The sequence below is a fragment of the Triticum dicoccoides genome, chromosome 5A (genome assembly GCF_002162155.2).
Source record: "Triticum dicoccoides isolate Atlit2015 ecotype Zavitan chromosome 5A, WEW_v2.0, whole genome shotgun sequence".
Classification (NCBI taxonomy): domain Eukaryota; kingdom Viridiplantae; phylum Streptophyta; class Magnoliopsida; order Poales; family Poaceae; genus Triticum; species Triticum dicoccoides.
This window is the reverse complement of record NC_041388.1, coordinates 271,440,694-271,454,271: the sequence shown is the minus strand read 5'-3', so window position 1 is coordinate 271,454,271 and position 13,578 is coordinate 271,440,694. Positions and strand designations below refer to the sequence as shown.

The window sequence follows — 13,578 nt, the reverse complement described above, 5'->3', positions numbered from 1 at the left end:
CTATGAACGATCCGATGCTCGGTTAGGGTTACTGCTGCCGTTGGCTGCTTCAGTTTGGTGCGCGCCGGCGTCGACTATTACAAAATCGCCCCTGACTTGTTAAATACTCCAGGTCAGGATTAATCCAGTAGGATTAATGTTAGCTAACAAACCTGCATCTCCACGTCAGTATAGATATTTGGGAAGGGATACTCGGAGTCGGAGTGGGATACGATCCAGGCATTGAACTTGCATAGGTTGAATCCATCTCCAATTCCTTGTCTGATTCTATCGCCTACATAACCTAACCTACCTCGCCCGCACGGGCGCACGCCGTCTAAGGATATCGTTCACCGCAGCCGTCGCCCGTCCCCACCGCCGCGACCGCCGGCCATCGCCATGGACTACGATGACATGTTAGATTGGATCATATGGGTGCTTTTGTTGATGTTCGCCGTCATCGCTGCGCTCAGCGCCGCCGTGGCGATCGCCGAGGTGGTTCGTCCCGTGCGGCAGCACTGCAAGTGGCTGTCCATCGAGCGGCTGCTGGAGAGCATACCCGACGTCCCATACAAGAAGATGCCCGATCGAGACGGCGGCTCTCCGTCGGAGGAGGAGGAGGAGGGGAAGGAGTTGCGCCGGAGCCAGAGCTCGTGCGTGATCTGCCTGGCGCAGTACGAGGGCGGCGAGCGGTGCAGCGTCCTGCCGGGATGCGGCCACGTGTTCCACAGGGGCTGCGTCGCCACGTGGCTGCACACCACGCACAACACATGTCCGCTCTGCCGGGCGACGATAGCCGCCGGCGCCGTGGCACAGAAGGACAACGACGCACAGGATATGGTGTAACAAGAAGCCTAGAAGTAGAGTCTCGTTTTTACCCCACGGTTTTCGTTGCAGCTCAGGTTATATTGAGGCACACTTTTGTAATTAAAAGCAAGCATTCTGTATTTCTCTGAGCTCGGTTTTTTGCTGAGTAATTGCAGCACCTATTTATTCATCGGGTGCCTGAAAACGTTTTCTACATCAGCCGAATTCGTGGACCGTTGGATCAAAATCAGACGGCTCCCGTCCTTTCTGTGACCTTCAACCGTTCTTTCTCTGTCCCCTTCCAGCACCTGGACGTCTGTCGCCGCACCACCCTCCGCCTCTTTCCGCCATCGTTCTGCCGCTTGCTGAAATAGTTGTATAGAGATAGGACGTGTATTTAAACTTCTATTTTGTTAAATGTAGCGAGTGTTCGTTTATACAAGGAAAAGGAAAGCAATGGCACCAGTGATGGGGTATAGACAAGTCTCATCTTGCAATTCAAGGCCCATGAAGTTGAACTTAATTTTGAACTATTACAAATCATAGACCAAAATTGCCAACTTATATGCCTATACAGTTACTAACCTTCCTAACAAAGATCAATCCACACCACTATACACCCACTTTAGGCCTCATTCGGTTTGAAGGGATTTTACAAAAAAGAGACATGAACATTTTCTATAGATGCATTCGGTTTGTAGGAAATACACGTACGGGAATTTCATAGGAATACCATTCATTTTCTATGTTTTTGAAGAAATCTACACATCCACTCAAAGTTCATTTATGCATATGAACGAGGTAAGACAATTTCTTAGGATGTCAAGTGTCATCCTATTAACTTCTTGTATATTATTCCTAAATCCTACGTTTTGATTTCCTCCAAACCGAATGAGGCCTTAATGGATTTCGACTCCCATAACTTAGTTTATTATTATGCATTCATCCATCTGGCTTACTCATATACGTATATTATAGCGTACATTTATTACACCTTTGCTTGGTACAATTGCACATGCACGTGTACATATCTAAGTCATAAATCCATACAATTGAACACGTGTCACTCTTTTATTTGTCAAACCAATCTACTTCATAGACCATGCATGCCATGTTACTCCCAGTTCCACACAACAAACTTTGTGGCCAACCTCAAACTCAAGTGACCATCAAAAAAATCCTGCATTGATGAAATCTGGTTAACATCTGTAAGCCGTGTACATATGGGTAGAAAAAAATACAGTAAATTCAGTTAGAGAAGAGTAAACAAATTCACTTATGGTAATGTCCAAATATCCGGTTACGGCAATGTAGTAGTGTTCACATTTAGTTGACACACTGCTAGAAATTTCAGTTATATTAAAATTGGAAGTCAAAGTGCTCTGTCATGTAGTACTATCTTCAGCATTTCAGTTCAATGTTTCATGTCCGAACTACACATATTAATTAGCTACTTCCATGCCCTCTCTATGACCAAATGGGCCAAGTGCCAGACAACAACTATGATCAAATGTACCACATTCAATACCCCAACTAAAACCGTTGCATGAATCAGGAGAGGGTCAATGCCAAGCAAGAGACACCTCATGTATGTCACCGACCATCATGAGAGGACGAAATCAACATAGATAACAAATCCTATCGGGTTGATCAGACTCCCCAAAAGAGAACGAGAGACTGGATGCGGAGACTCATCTTTCTCGGGGGCTTCTTCGCCGCGTCGTCGATGTTGAGGTTCGTCCTTATTCCGCGATGAAGATTGTCATCTTCCAGCCCCACCTCTATCCGCGCTGAACAATTGGGACAACGCAAGAAAGGTTGGTGAAGGTGTGAACATTGGAACGGGTATGACAAAGTTTCATGCACCTATGCGCAAATATGCACATGTTACTAGCCGATTAGGTCATTTATGATTCTTTTTATAATCTTGAAGAAAACCAAGGGGTTTCCTCCACAATTGTTCTCATAGGCGTAGGATCCCCCTCCCCGGGCATGTGGGAGTGCTGCTACGTTGGCGTGCTACCTACCCACGGTTAGCGACAAGTGAGGTATATTGAGAGTCATCTTCAACAGACACGCAACGCGCTAAATAATTTTTACAGTGCTGAAATAGCAATTTTTTACGCGCAGCAGAGTGCTGGTTTCAGTGCCCGTTGCAAAATATGGCGCGTACGAGCAGCTCCAGCAGCCGCTGCAAAAAATGACGCACACGAACAACCGGTAATACGATGCAACATATAGGAACAATATGAAACAACATATAGATAAAATTCAAATAGCATAGTTCAAGCTCAACACCACAAACTAGTCCATACGATAGAAATAATAATAGATAAAAATGATACTACGATGCAAATATACTAGAAACTACTCCTTGTTGTTGTTGTCCTTCTCCTCATCGGTGGTGTAGCCCGACGACAGAAACGCGTCATCCCACCGAGGATCATTGTCGTCAAAGGTCGACGCAGATCCCAGTTCGCACTACGCTATCGCCAGTGCCTTTCGCGCACGCTTGTCCGCCCGATCCGCGGCTCGCAGCGCCCTCCTCCGCGCCAAGAAGTTGTTCTCGGCGGTGACATCCTCTGGGAAGCGCTGGCGCCACTCCGCCATGGCGTACTCGTCCGTCTCGGTGACGAGGAGGCGGTGCTCCCGCCTACGCTGGATGCGACGGTGCTCGTCGATGATTAGCCGCGGTGGAGGCGCGAGGTCCTGCACCTGGTGGTGTGTCCGAGAAATTCATCTGCGAATGTGGCCGGTTGAGGCGCCACGCCGCCGCGTTGTACGCGCGGGCGACCTCGTGGGCGGTCTCGAACGTCCCGAGACCGAGACGTCTATTACCGGAGCGGATCTCCGCGTAATACATGCCGGAGGGGCGGGCACGGACGCTACGGTAGCCGGAGCTGCTCCAGGCGCGCGGCGGGGGAGGAGGGAGGATGGCGCGACGGCAACGGCAGGGCACTGGAGGCGAGGAAGAAGGGCGCGATGGGGAAGAACGAGGCGATGGAGTGGCGGTTGGTGGGCCTGCGCGCGGGTTTTTATAGCGCCCGATGCCGCGCGTGCACTTTTTTCCCACGCCGGATTATCCCGCGCCTGCTGAAGCGCGCTAAACCGGCCCGCGCACGTGGTATCTAGGGCGCATGTTGGAGATGCTCTTGCCAAAGTGAAGTCTTAGCACAAGTTAGGTAGAAATTACATGGGACTATCACATGATGGGTTCAAGTACTGGACTTGACGCTAGTGGTTGTATTTTTTAAAAGAAAAATCAGCCTTTTCAATGTTCGTTTAGTAGACAAATATATTTCCGCTGGACGTGTGATGACTTTGTCAATCTCAACAGCATTGTTGTGTTTATTTTAGAAAAAACAATTACACCTCCTGATGGTTAAATAAAAGACCTAGACGAGCAAGTAGTTCAGGCGGACTTGCGCAGGGAAAACGGACACAGGAGTCAGGAGACGTGACGTTACATGCATGGGACAGATCGTCGAGACTCGAGTCCAATCGCAGCTCCTGATCAGAACCACCCGGGCGGTTAATTACCAGTTTACCATACATAACCTCAGGTCGAGAAATCGATTGGCAGCACACAAAGTCCAAAAAAGTTTCGAAGCTAGTCGATTCCAGGTATACGCTCGCGTGCTTGTCGAGGGAATCGCCGCCGGCATCACCAGGGCCGATCCATCCATCCTTTCTGCCATGGTCAACATGGACGGTGCGATGGAGTGCATTGCACGAGTATGTCGGGCCATCGTCACAGCCTGCGACACGATCACGGCCGCCGCGCTGCTCGTCAGGGAGTCCGCGGAGGCCCTCAGGGTGGCCGCGGAGGCGGCCCGGAACGAGCCGACGCCGACGCCGGACATGCGGCCACCCGCCGACCGCGACGGCGCAGCCGCCACTTCGGATGACCGGAGCGAGTGCGTGATCTGCATGGAGCCGTACGAGGCCGGCGGCGACCGGTGCCGCGTCCTGCCGGCGTGCGGCCACATGTTCCACAGGCGCTGCCTCAGGACGTGGCTGCGCACCAGCAGCACTTGCCCGCTCTGCAGGGCATCCACAGAGCCGGCGCCGGCGCACGTCCGGCGGGCAACTCCGGTGTAGATTGGTCTTCGATAGTTCTGTTCAAAATTTTCTTTCTGTCTGTCTGGTGGTTTTGTGTTGTGACCTGCCGGGTGTATCACTGTATCAACTCCGGCGCCTCTTGTTAACTGGAAAAGATAAATCAGTTTATGCATTAATCTGTCGTGTTCGTGTTCACCATCCGCGAGCTGGCGCAACTACTGCCTTGCCTCGCTGCTCAGCTCTGGCGCTTCTTTTCTTTTTAAAACAGAGGCAAAAGGCTTGATCATTTTATACTTCTATAATGGGCTGCTCGACGGCGAAAAAAACCTCTCAGCTGTCCATTGTCGGGTGGCATGCTGCGAGAGCCTCTTTCTGCCCCATGATAGGTGGACCGCCTGTCGCGTCCGGTCCATCTGTCATTGGGCGGCGCCTGCAGCAGGCGCCCGATAGTCTGGTCGGGATCCGTCCCCAATGCCACTGGAATAGATGGATCGCCCGGGGCCATCATCATTGAGTCGCTAGGGGGCGTCCTTGAGTGAGGCCATGCGCGCTAACCAGTGCGCCCCGGGCAAGCCGGTCCCAGCTATGAGGTCCATGATGAGTGGGTTGTGTGCCCATCCCGGGCCATCATCATTGAGTTGTTTCGTGCGAATTCACAGGTGTCGGCTTCGACTATGTGGTCCGTGATGGGTGGACCGCTGGGCGCATAATGGGATGGCTCTTGATCTGCTCGCTCTGGCTCAATGCAGGTCGTCAGGGCCCGTGGCTACATGCTGCAGGGGTAAGAATGTATTTGACGCAATCTGGTCGGATCTGACCCTAGAGGGTGTGATGTTGCTTTTGTGGCATGACTGGCCATGGTAAATTGTCACGAGGAAGTGGTATCGTGGCTAGCGATGGTGGACATGCTGCACAGTGGGCTTGGCTCCAATTGTTCGATACCCATGGGTGGTACAGATTTGCAAGACCACCGACGGGAGAGGAGGATCCCAGGCGAAAGAGTTTTGCAACGGGGCGCATGCGGGCATCGTTACTTCCTTGGGCGTGTTGCCTCGAAGATCCTTACCCTCTCCCCACGTATGGTGCTTGGACTCTCTGGGTGAAAACCCAAACTCGGGTTCTTCGGAGTGGGCGGTGGCGGCGTCTAGGTCGCGACCTCCTTGGAGGCGTCGCCTTGGAGGGTTAGCCTTTGGTGGCATTGTGGTGGTCTCTCGTCGTCACACGTGGTGTATGTCGGGGCAGCGACCCCAGAACCTTGTTGTGCACCGTGACGACGGTCTCGAGCAGTGGTGCGGCGTCAAATCCATGAGGCAGGGTTGTAGCTCGACATGGTGGCTTGGGTGGAAACAATGGGTTGCAGGGACAATAGGGTTGTCGGCTCAGTCGATGCATCCTAGAAGGGACGGTTGAACGATATGTCAGGGCAGCAGGCCAGATGTGGTGTGATGACCGTGGTCTGCGAGCGGTTGCCCTGAGCAGCATGGGCTGCGTGCAGCTGGGTCATGCGACGTTGCAGCTCGATCCGAGTGGTTGTATGTCCGGGCGGTGGCCCTGGAAGGCGGTGTCGATTGAGTGCGCTGGGCACGATGGAGCGAGGGTTGTTGGGGCGGCGGCCCCGAGAGTTTCACTACTTCAAGTGCATTGACCTTGTATCGTGTGGGTGGCGACTTTCCATGAAAGTTGGACGTCGACATGTCGTCTACTGTAACTAGCATGTGGCTTTGTGGGTGCTTATCTCGTCACCTCCGTGGAGAGTCCTGGTCTGCTCCTCCAATAGCAGCAACAACGACAAAGCCTTTAGTCCCAAACAAGTTGGGGTAGACTAGATCCAAAATCCATAAGAATAACACAACCAACTCATGGTTCTGGCACATGGATAGCAAGTGTTGGGGAATCGATTATAGTTCATCACGAAGTTCCAGTAACTTGATGATAGTGAATAGAGAACTCTATCAATCACGATCTTATCTGGAAGATTAACTCCCACTTGATTCAAGCGATTATAATACTCAGACATTCTGAGCACATGCTCAGTGGTTGAGCTATACTCCTCCATCTTGTAGGTAAAGTACTTGTCAGAGGTCTCAGAGCTCTCGACTCGGGCATGAGTCTGAAATACCAATTTCAGCTCTTGGAACATCTTATATGCCTCGTGGCGTTCAAAACTCTTTTGAAGTCCCGGTTCTATGCCGTAAAGCATGGTGCACTAAACTATCAAGTAGTCATCATACCGAGCTTGCCAAACGTTCACAACGTCTGCACCTCCTCCTGCAATAGGTCCGTCACCTAGCGGTGCATCAAGGACATAATTCTTCTGTGCAGCAATGAGGATAATTCTCATATCACGGATCCAGTCCGCATCATTGCTACTAACATCTTTCAACTTATTTTTCTCTAGGAACATATCAAAACAAAATGGGGAGCTCTAACGTGAGCTACAACATAATTTGCAAATACTATCAGGACTAAGTTCATGAAAATTAAAGTTTAATTAATCAGATTACTTAAGAACTCCCACTTAGATAGACATTCCTCTAGTCATCTAAATGATCACGTGATCCATATCAACTAAACCATGTCCGATCATCACGTGAGATGGAGTAGTTTTCAATGGTGAACATCACTATGTTGATCATATCTACTATATGATTCACGTTCGACCTTTCAGTCTCAGTGTTTCGAGGCCATATCTGCATATGCTAGGCTCGTCAAGTTTAACCCGAGTATTCCACGTGTGCAAAACTGGCTTGCACCCGTTGTATGTGAACGTAGAGCTTATCACACCCGATCATCACATGGTGTCTCGGCACGACGAACTGTTGCACGGTGCATACTTAGGGAGAACACTTATACCTTGAAATTTAGTGAGGGATCATCTTACAATGCTACCATCGTACTAAGCAAAATAAGATGCTTAAAGGATAAACATCACATGAAATCAAAATATGTGACATGATATGGCCATCATCATCATCTTGTGCCATTGATCTCCATCTCCAAAGCACCGTCATGATCTCCATCATCACCGGCATTACACCATGATCTCCATCATCTTGATCTCTATCAACATATCGTTACATGGTCATCTCATCAACTATTGCTACCGCATAGCAATAAAGTAAAGCAATTATATGGTGCTTGCATATTATGCATAAAGAGACAACCATAAGGCTCCTGCCAGTTGCCGATAACTTTAACAAAACATGATCATCTCATACAACAATTTATATTGTTGGGGATCATAGCACAAATTTAAAATTTTACACGCATCACCAAGATCAATCTATGGAGTCATCTAACAACGAGGGGAAGAGGAGTGCATCTACATACCCTTGTAGATCGCGAGCGGAAGCGTTCAAGAGAAAGGGGATGAAGGAGTCGTACTCGTCGTGATCCAAATCACCGATGATCCTAGCGCCGAACGGACGGCACCTCCGCGTTCAACACACATACGGAGCGAGGACGTCTCCCGCGCCTTGATCCAGCAAGGAGGAGGGAGAGGTTGAGAAAGAGGGCTCCAACAGCAGCACGACGGCGTGGTGGTGGTGGAGCAGCAGTACTCCGGCAGGGCTTCGCCAAGCTCTTGCGGAGGAGGAGAGGTGTTGGGGAGGGGAGGGGCTGCGCCTTGGATGTGGTAAGCAGCCCTCCCCTTGCCCCTCTATTTATAGGGGAAGGAGGAAGGGGGCTGGCCCCCTCTATATGAGATCTAGAGGGGGGGGCAAGGGGAGGGGTCTTGCCCCCCAAGCAAGGGGGGGCGCCCCCTTAGGGTTCCCCCCCCCCAACCCTAGGCGCATGGGCCCATGGGGGGGGGGATGCGCCCAGCCCATGTAGGGCTGGTTCCCTTTCCTCTACGGCCCATTAGGCCCTCCGAGAGAGGTGGCCCCTCCCGGTGGCCCTGATACAGTACCGATATGCCCCTGAACCTTTCCGGTGACCGTATGACAACTTCCTACATATAAATCTTCACCTCCGGACCATTCCGGAACTCCTTGTGATGTACGGGATCTTATCCGGGGCTCCGAACAACATTCGGTAATCACATACAAGTCTTCCTAATAACCCTAGCGTCATCGAACCTTAAGTGTGTAAACCCTACGGGTTCGGGAACCATGCAGACATGACCGAGACAACTCTCCGGCCAATAACCAACAGCGGGATCTGGATACCCATGTTGACTCCCACATGTTCCACGATGATCTCATCGGATGAACCATGATGTCGAGGATTCAAGCAATCCCGTATACAATTCCCTTTGTCAATCGGTACGTTACTTGCCCGAGATTCGATCGTCGGTATCCCAATACCTCGTTCAATCTCGTTACCGGCAAGTCACTTTACTCGTTCCGTAATGCATGATCCCGTGACCAACTACTTAGTCACACTGAGCTCATTATGATGATGCATTACCGAGTGGGCCCAGAGATACCTCTCCGTCATACGGAGTGACAAATCCCAGTCTCGATTCATGCCAACCCAACAGACACTTTCGGAGATACCTGTAGTGTACCTTTATAGCCACCCAGTTACGTTGTGACGTTTGGTACACCCAAAGCACTCCTACGGTTTTCGGGAGTTGCACAATCTCATGGTCTAAGGAAATGATACTTGACACTTAGAAAAGCTCTAGCAGATGAACTACATGATCTTGTGCTATGCTTAGGATTGGGTCTTGTCCATCACATCATTCTCCTAATGATGTGATCCCGTTATCAATGACATCCAATGTCCATGGTCAGGAAACCGTAACCATCTATTGATCAACGAGCTAGTCAACTAGAGGCTCACTAGGGACATGTTGTGGTCTATGTATTCACACATGTATTACGATTTCCGGATAACACAATTATAGCATGAACAATAGACAATTATCATGAACAAGGAAATATAATAATAACCATTTTATTATTGCCTCTAGGGCATATTTCCAACAGTGTCCCACTTGCACTAGAGTCAATAATCTAGTTACATTGTGATGAATTGAACACCCATAGAGTTCTGGTGTTGATCATGTTTTGCTCGAGGAAGAGGTTTAGTCAATGGATCTGTGACATTCAGGTCCATATGCACTTTACAAATATCTATGTATCCATTTTGAACATTTTCACGAATGGAGTTGAAGCGACGCTTGATATGCCTGGTCTTCCTGTGAAACCTGGGCTCCTTGGCAAGGGCAATAGCTCCAGTGTTGTCACAGAAGAGAGTCATCAGGCCCGACGCATTGGGAATAACTCCTAGGTCGGTAATGAACTCCTTCACCCAGATTGCTTCTTGTGCTGCCTCCGAGGCTGCCATGTACTCCGCTTCACATGTAGATCCCGCCACGACGCTTTGCTTGCAACTGCACCAGCTGACTGCCCCACCATTCAAAATATACACGTATCCGGTTTGTGACTTAGAGTCATCCAGATCTGTGTCGAAGCTAGCATCGATGTAACCCTTTATGACGAGCTCTTCGTCACCTCCATAAACGAGAAACATATCCTTAGTCCTTTTCAGGTACTTCAGGATATTCTTGACTGCTGTCCAGTGTTCCATGCCGGGATTACTTTGGTACCTTCCTACCAAACTGTAACGCCCTCGATGCGGCTATATTTCCTACGTGTCGAAGCATGACTTAGAGGCATAACCCCATTGAAAGCAATGTCGCAAGTAAGGTAATCTTCACAACAACCCATGTACATAGATAATAAGGGGAATTGTACATAGTTGGCTTACACTCGCCACATCACACAAAATACATAAATAGCATTACAATCATCCAATACACTCATGGTCCGACTACGGTACCAAAATAAAAGATCAACCCCAACAAGCAACATGGTCCCGATCACCCCAACTGGGCACCACTACTGATCATCAGGGAAAGACACATAGTAACGGCGTGAGTCTTTGTCGAACTCCCACTTTAGCTCAAGCGCATCATCTGGAACGGAGTCATCGGGCCCTGCATCTGGTTTGGAAGTAATCTGTGAGCCACGGGGACTCAGCAATCTCGCACCCTCGCGATCAAGACTATTTAAGCTTATAGGTAAGGCAAGGTAATATGTGGAGCTGCAGCAAGCGACTAGCATATATGGTGGCTAACCTGTTCGTAAAAGAGAGCGAGAAGAGAAGGCGAAGCGCGAACGAAGAACTATAGAACAACCTACGGCAAACATTACTCCAACACCGTGTTCACTTCCCCGACTCCGCCGAGAAGAGACCATCACGGTTACACACGCAGTTGATTCATTTTAATTAAGTTAAGGTTCATGTTATCTACAATCGAACATTAACAAATTCCCATCTGCCCATAACCGCGGGCATGGCTTTTGAAAGTTCAAATCCCTGCAGGGGAGTCCCAACTTAGCCCATCACAAGCTCTCATGGTCAACGAAGGATAAACCTTCTCCCGAGACATTCGGATCAGACTCGGCATTCCGGTTCTACAAGACAACTTCGACAAAGATAAAACAAGTCCAGCAACACCGCCCGAATGTGCCGACAAATCCCGATAGGAGCTGCACATATCTCGTTCTCAGGGCACACTCAGATGAGCTCTCCATACAACTAAAACCAAACCTCGAGTTTCCCTGAGGGGGCGCTGCACAGGACTCTAGTTTGGACCAACACTCAGAGGATCACTGGCCCGGGGGCGGGGGAGTTAAATAAAGATGACCCTCGGGCTCCTAAAACCCAAGGGAAAAAGAGGCTAGGTGGCAAATGGTAAAACCAAGGTTGGGCATTGCTGGCGGAGTTTTATTCAAGGCGAACTGTCAAGGGGTTCCCATTATCACCCAACCGCGTAAGGAACGCAAAATCCAGGAACATAACACCGATATGACAGAAACTAGGGCGGCAAGAGTGGAACAAAACACTAGGCAAAAAGGCCGAGCCTTCCACCCTTTACCAAGTATATAGATGCATTGAGATAACAAGATAATATAATGATATCCCAACAAACAAACAATGTTCCAACAAGGAACGATCTCCAATCTTCACCTGCAACTAGCAACGCTATAAGAGGGGCTGAGCAAAGCGGTAACATAGCCAATCAACGGTTTTCTAGGACATGGTGGGTTAGAGGTTTGACATGGCAATTTGGGAGGCATGATAAGAAAGTGGTAGGCAACGTAGCATAGGCATAGCAAAAGAGCGAGCATCTAGCAAGCAAAGATAGAAGTGATTTCAAGGGTATGATCATCTTGCCTGCAAAGTTGTCAGAGTTGACTTGATCCTCGTAAGCAAACTTAACGGGCTCCTCGTTAGCGAACTCGTCTCCTGGCTCTACCCAAGCAAGACAAACAAGCAAAAGGAACACAATCAACCACGTGCAAAGCTCAAACAAATATGATGCAAACATGGTATGCTATGCGGGATCCGATATGGGATGCATATGCAAGATTTGACAAGGAATGATTGAACCTGGCCTCAACTTGGAAAACCAAGAGTGCCATTGGAAAGGTGAGGTGATTTCGGTTGAAATCGATATAAAGATCACCGGAATCGGATGCACGGTTTGGAAATGGCAAACAAAACAAATATGGCAACGGTCTGCGATAAACAACAAGTAGCCATCTAAATGCATCAAGATAATTATGCTACAGCACTCAAACATGGCAACAAAATACATGGCAGGAATCCACTCATGATGCTTGACAAAAGATGAACACTGTGCTACGGCCAATTCATCCATTAGCACACTAATAGACAAAAATTGAAGCTCAAACCAACGGGTAGAAATTGCAACATATAGTCTTCACATCCGAACAAAATGAACGAATGCATTCCAATTGAAATGGTCACATATCCATAAATTGAGAAGCCACTTAGAATTTAGGTAGAGGAATAAAATCAACAAGGTACGGAACAAGAACGAATACTCGGTAAGGATCACCCAATCTCAAACCAAATATCCGTGGAAGAAGAACTAGAGCTACAAGAATTCCCACCTATGAAACTCCCGAACCTTTCCGGTTATGCAATCAGGTGTTGGGGATATAGGGGAAGCATAATATCTCACCCAAATCTAGCAAATCCTACGTCTATCTGTATGCATCCTTCAACACATAACCGAGAAAAACTTCGGAAATCGTCTACCTCAACCTTCGAAAAGCATCCTTTATACAAGTTATGGCAATACTCCCGAACTCCCGCCCCAGTACTGGGTGGCGTCGAGGTTATCTCAGGAACAACTGTATAAAAGAGATTTTCGATGTCGGCCAACTAAACTCAGGTATTCCAGAACTGCAACGATAAAATTGTGACGACAACACCTCGAAGCTCAACTCCCCAGGACACTGCCACAACCCCTAAATGACAGGAGGCACCAAGAGCAATGTTCTCGTCACAAATCGATCGGAACGATTCCAAGATACCCGCGTGATCCTAAATTTTTTTAGTGAAATTTTAGAAGAGAAGAGTCAAAATTCTACGTCAGGATGCCTTACCAGAGCGATGAAGGGACTGGGGAGTAAAAAGAATTCCTAAACTCTCCAATATATAATTCCTAAATAACTCAAAACATTTTTCTAGACTCAACTCGTCAGCTAATTTGATCAAGCAGTGGGGGCTCCTAAGGTCGGGGAAGGCTCTGATTACCAACTTGTAACGCCCTCGATGCGGCTATATCTCCTACGTGTCGAAGCATGACTTAGAGGCATAACCGCATTGAAAGCAATGTCGCAAGTAAGGTAATATTCACAACAACCCATGTACATAGATAATAAGGGGAAATGTACATAGTTGGCT

The 13,578-nt window shown here is 48.8% G+C and overlaps 1 protein-coding gene across 1 annotated transcript; it reads left to right on the top strand.

Moving 5' to 3' along the window:
• Positions 1-378: 378 nt before the first annotated feature.
• On the top strand, positions 379-825 carry LOC119296739 (RING-H2 finger protein ATL56-like). Its single transcript, XM_037574829.1, has one exon. It carries the CDS (start codon positions 379-381, stop codon positions 823-825), a length of 447 nt encoding a protein of 148 aa, XP_037430726.1.
• Positions 826-13,578: the final 12,753 nt, after the last annotated feature.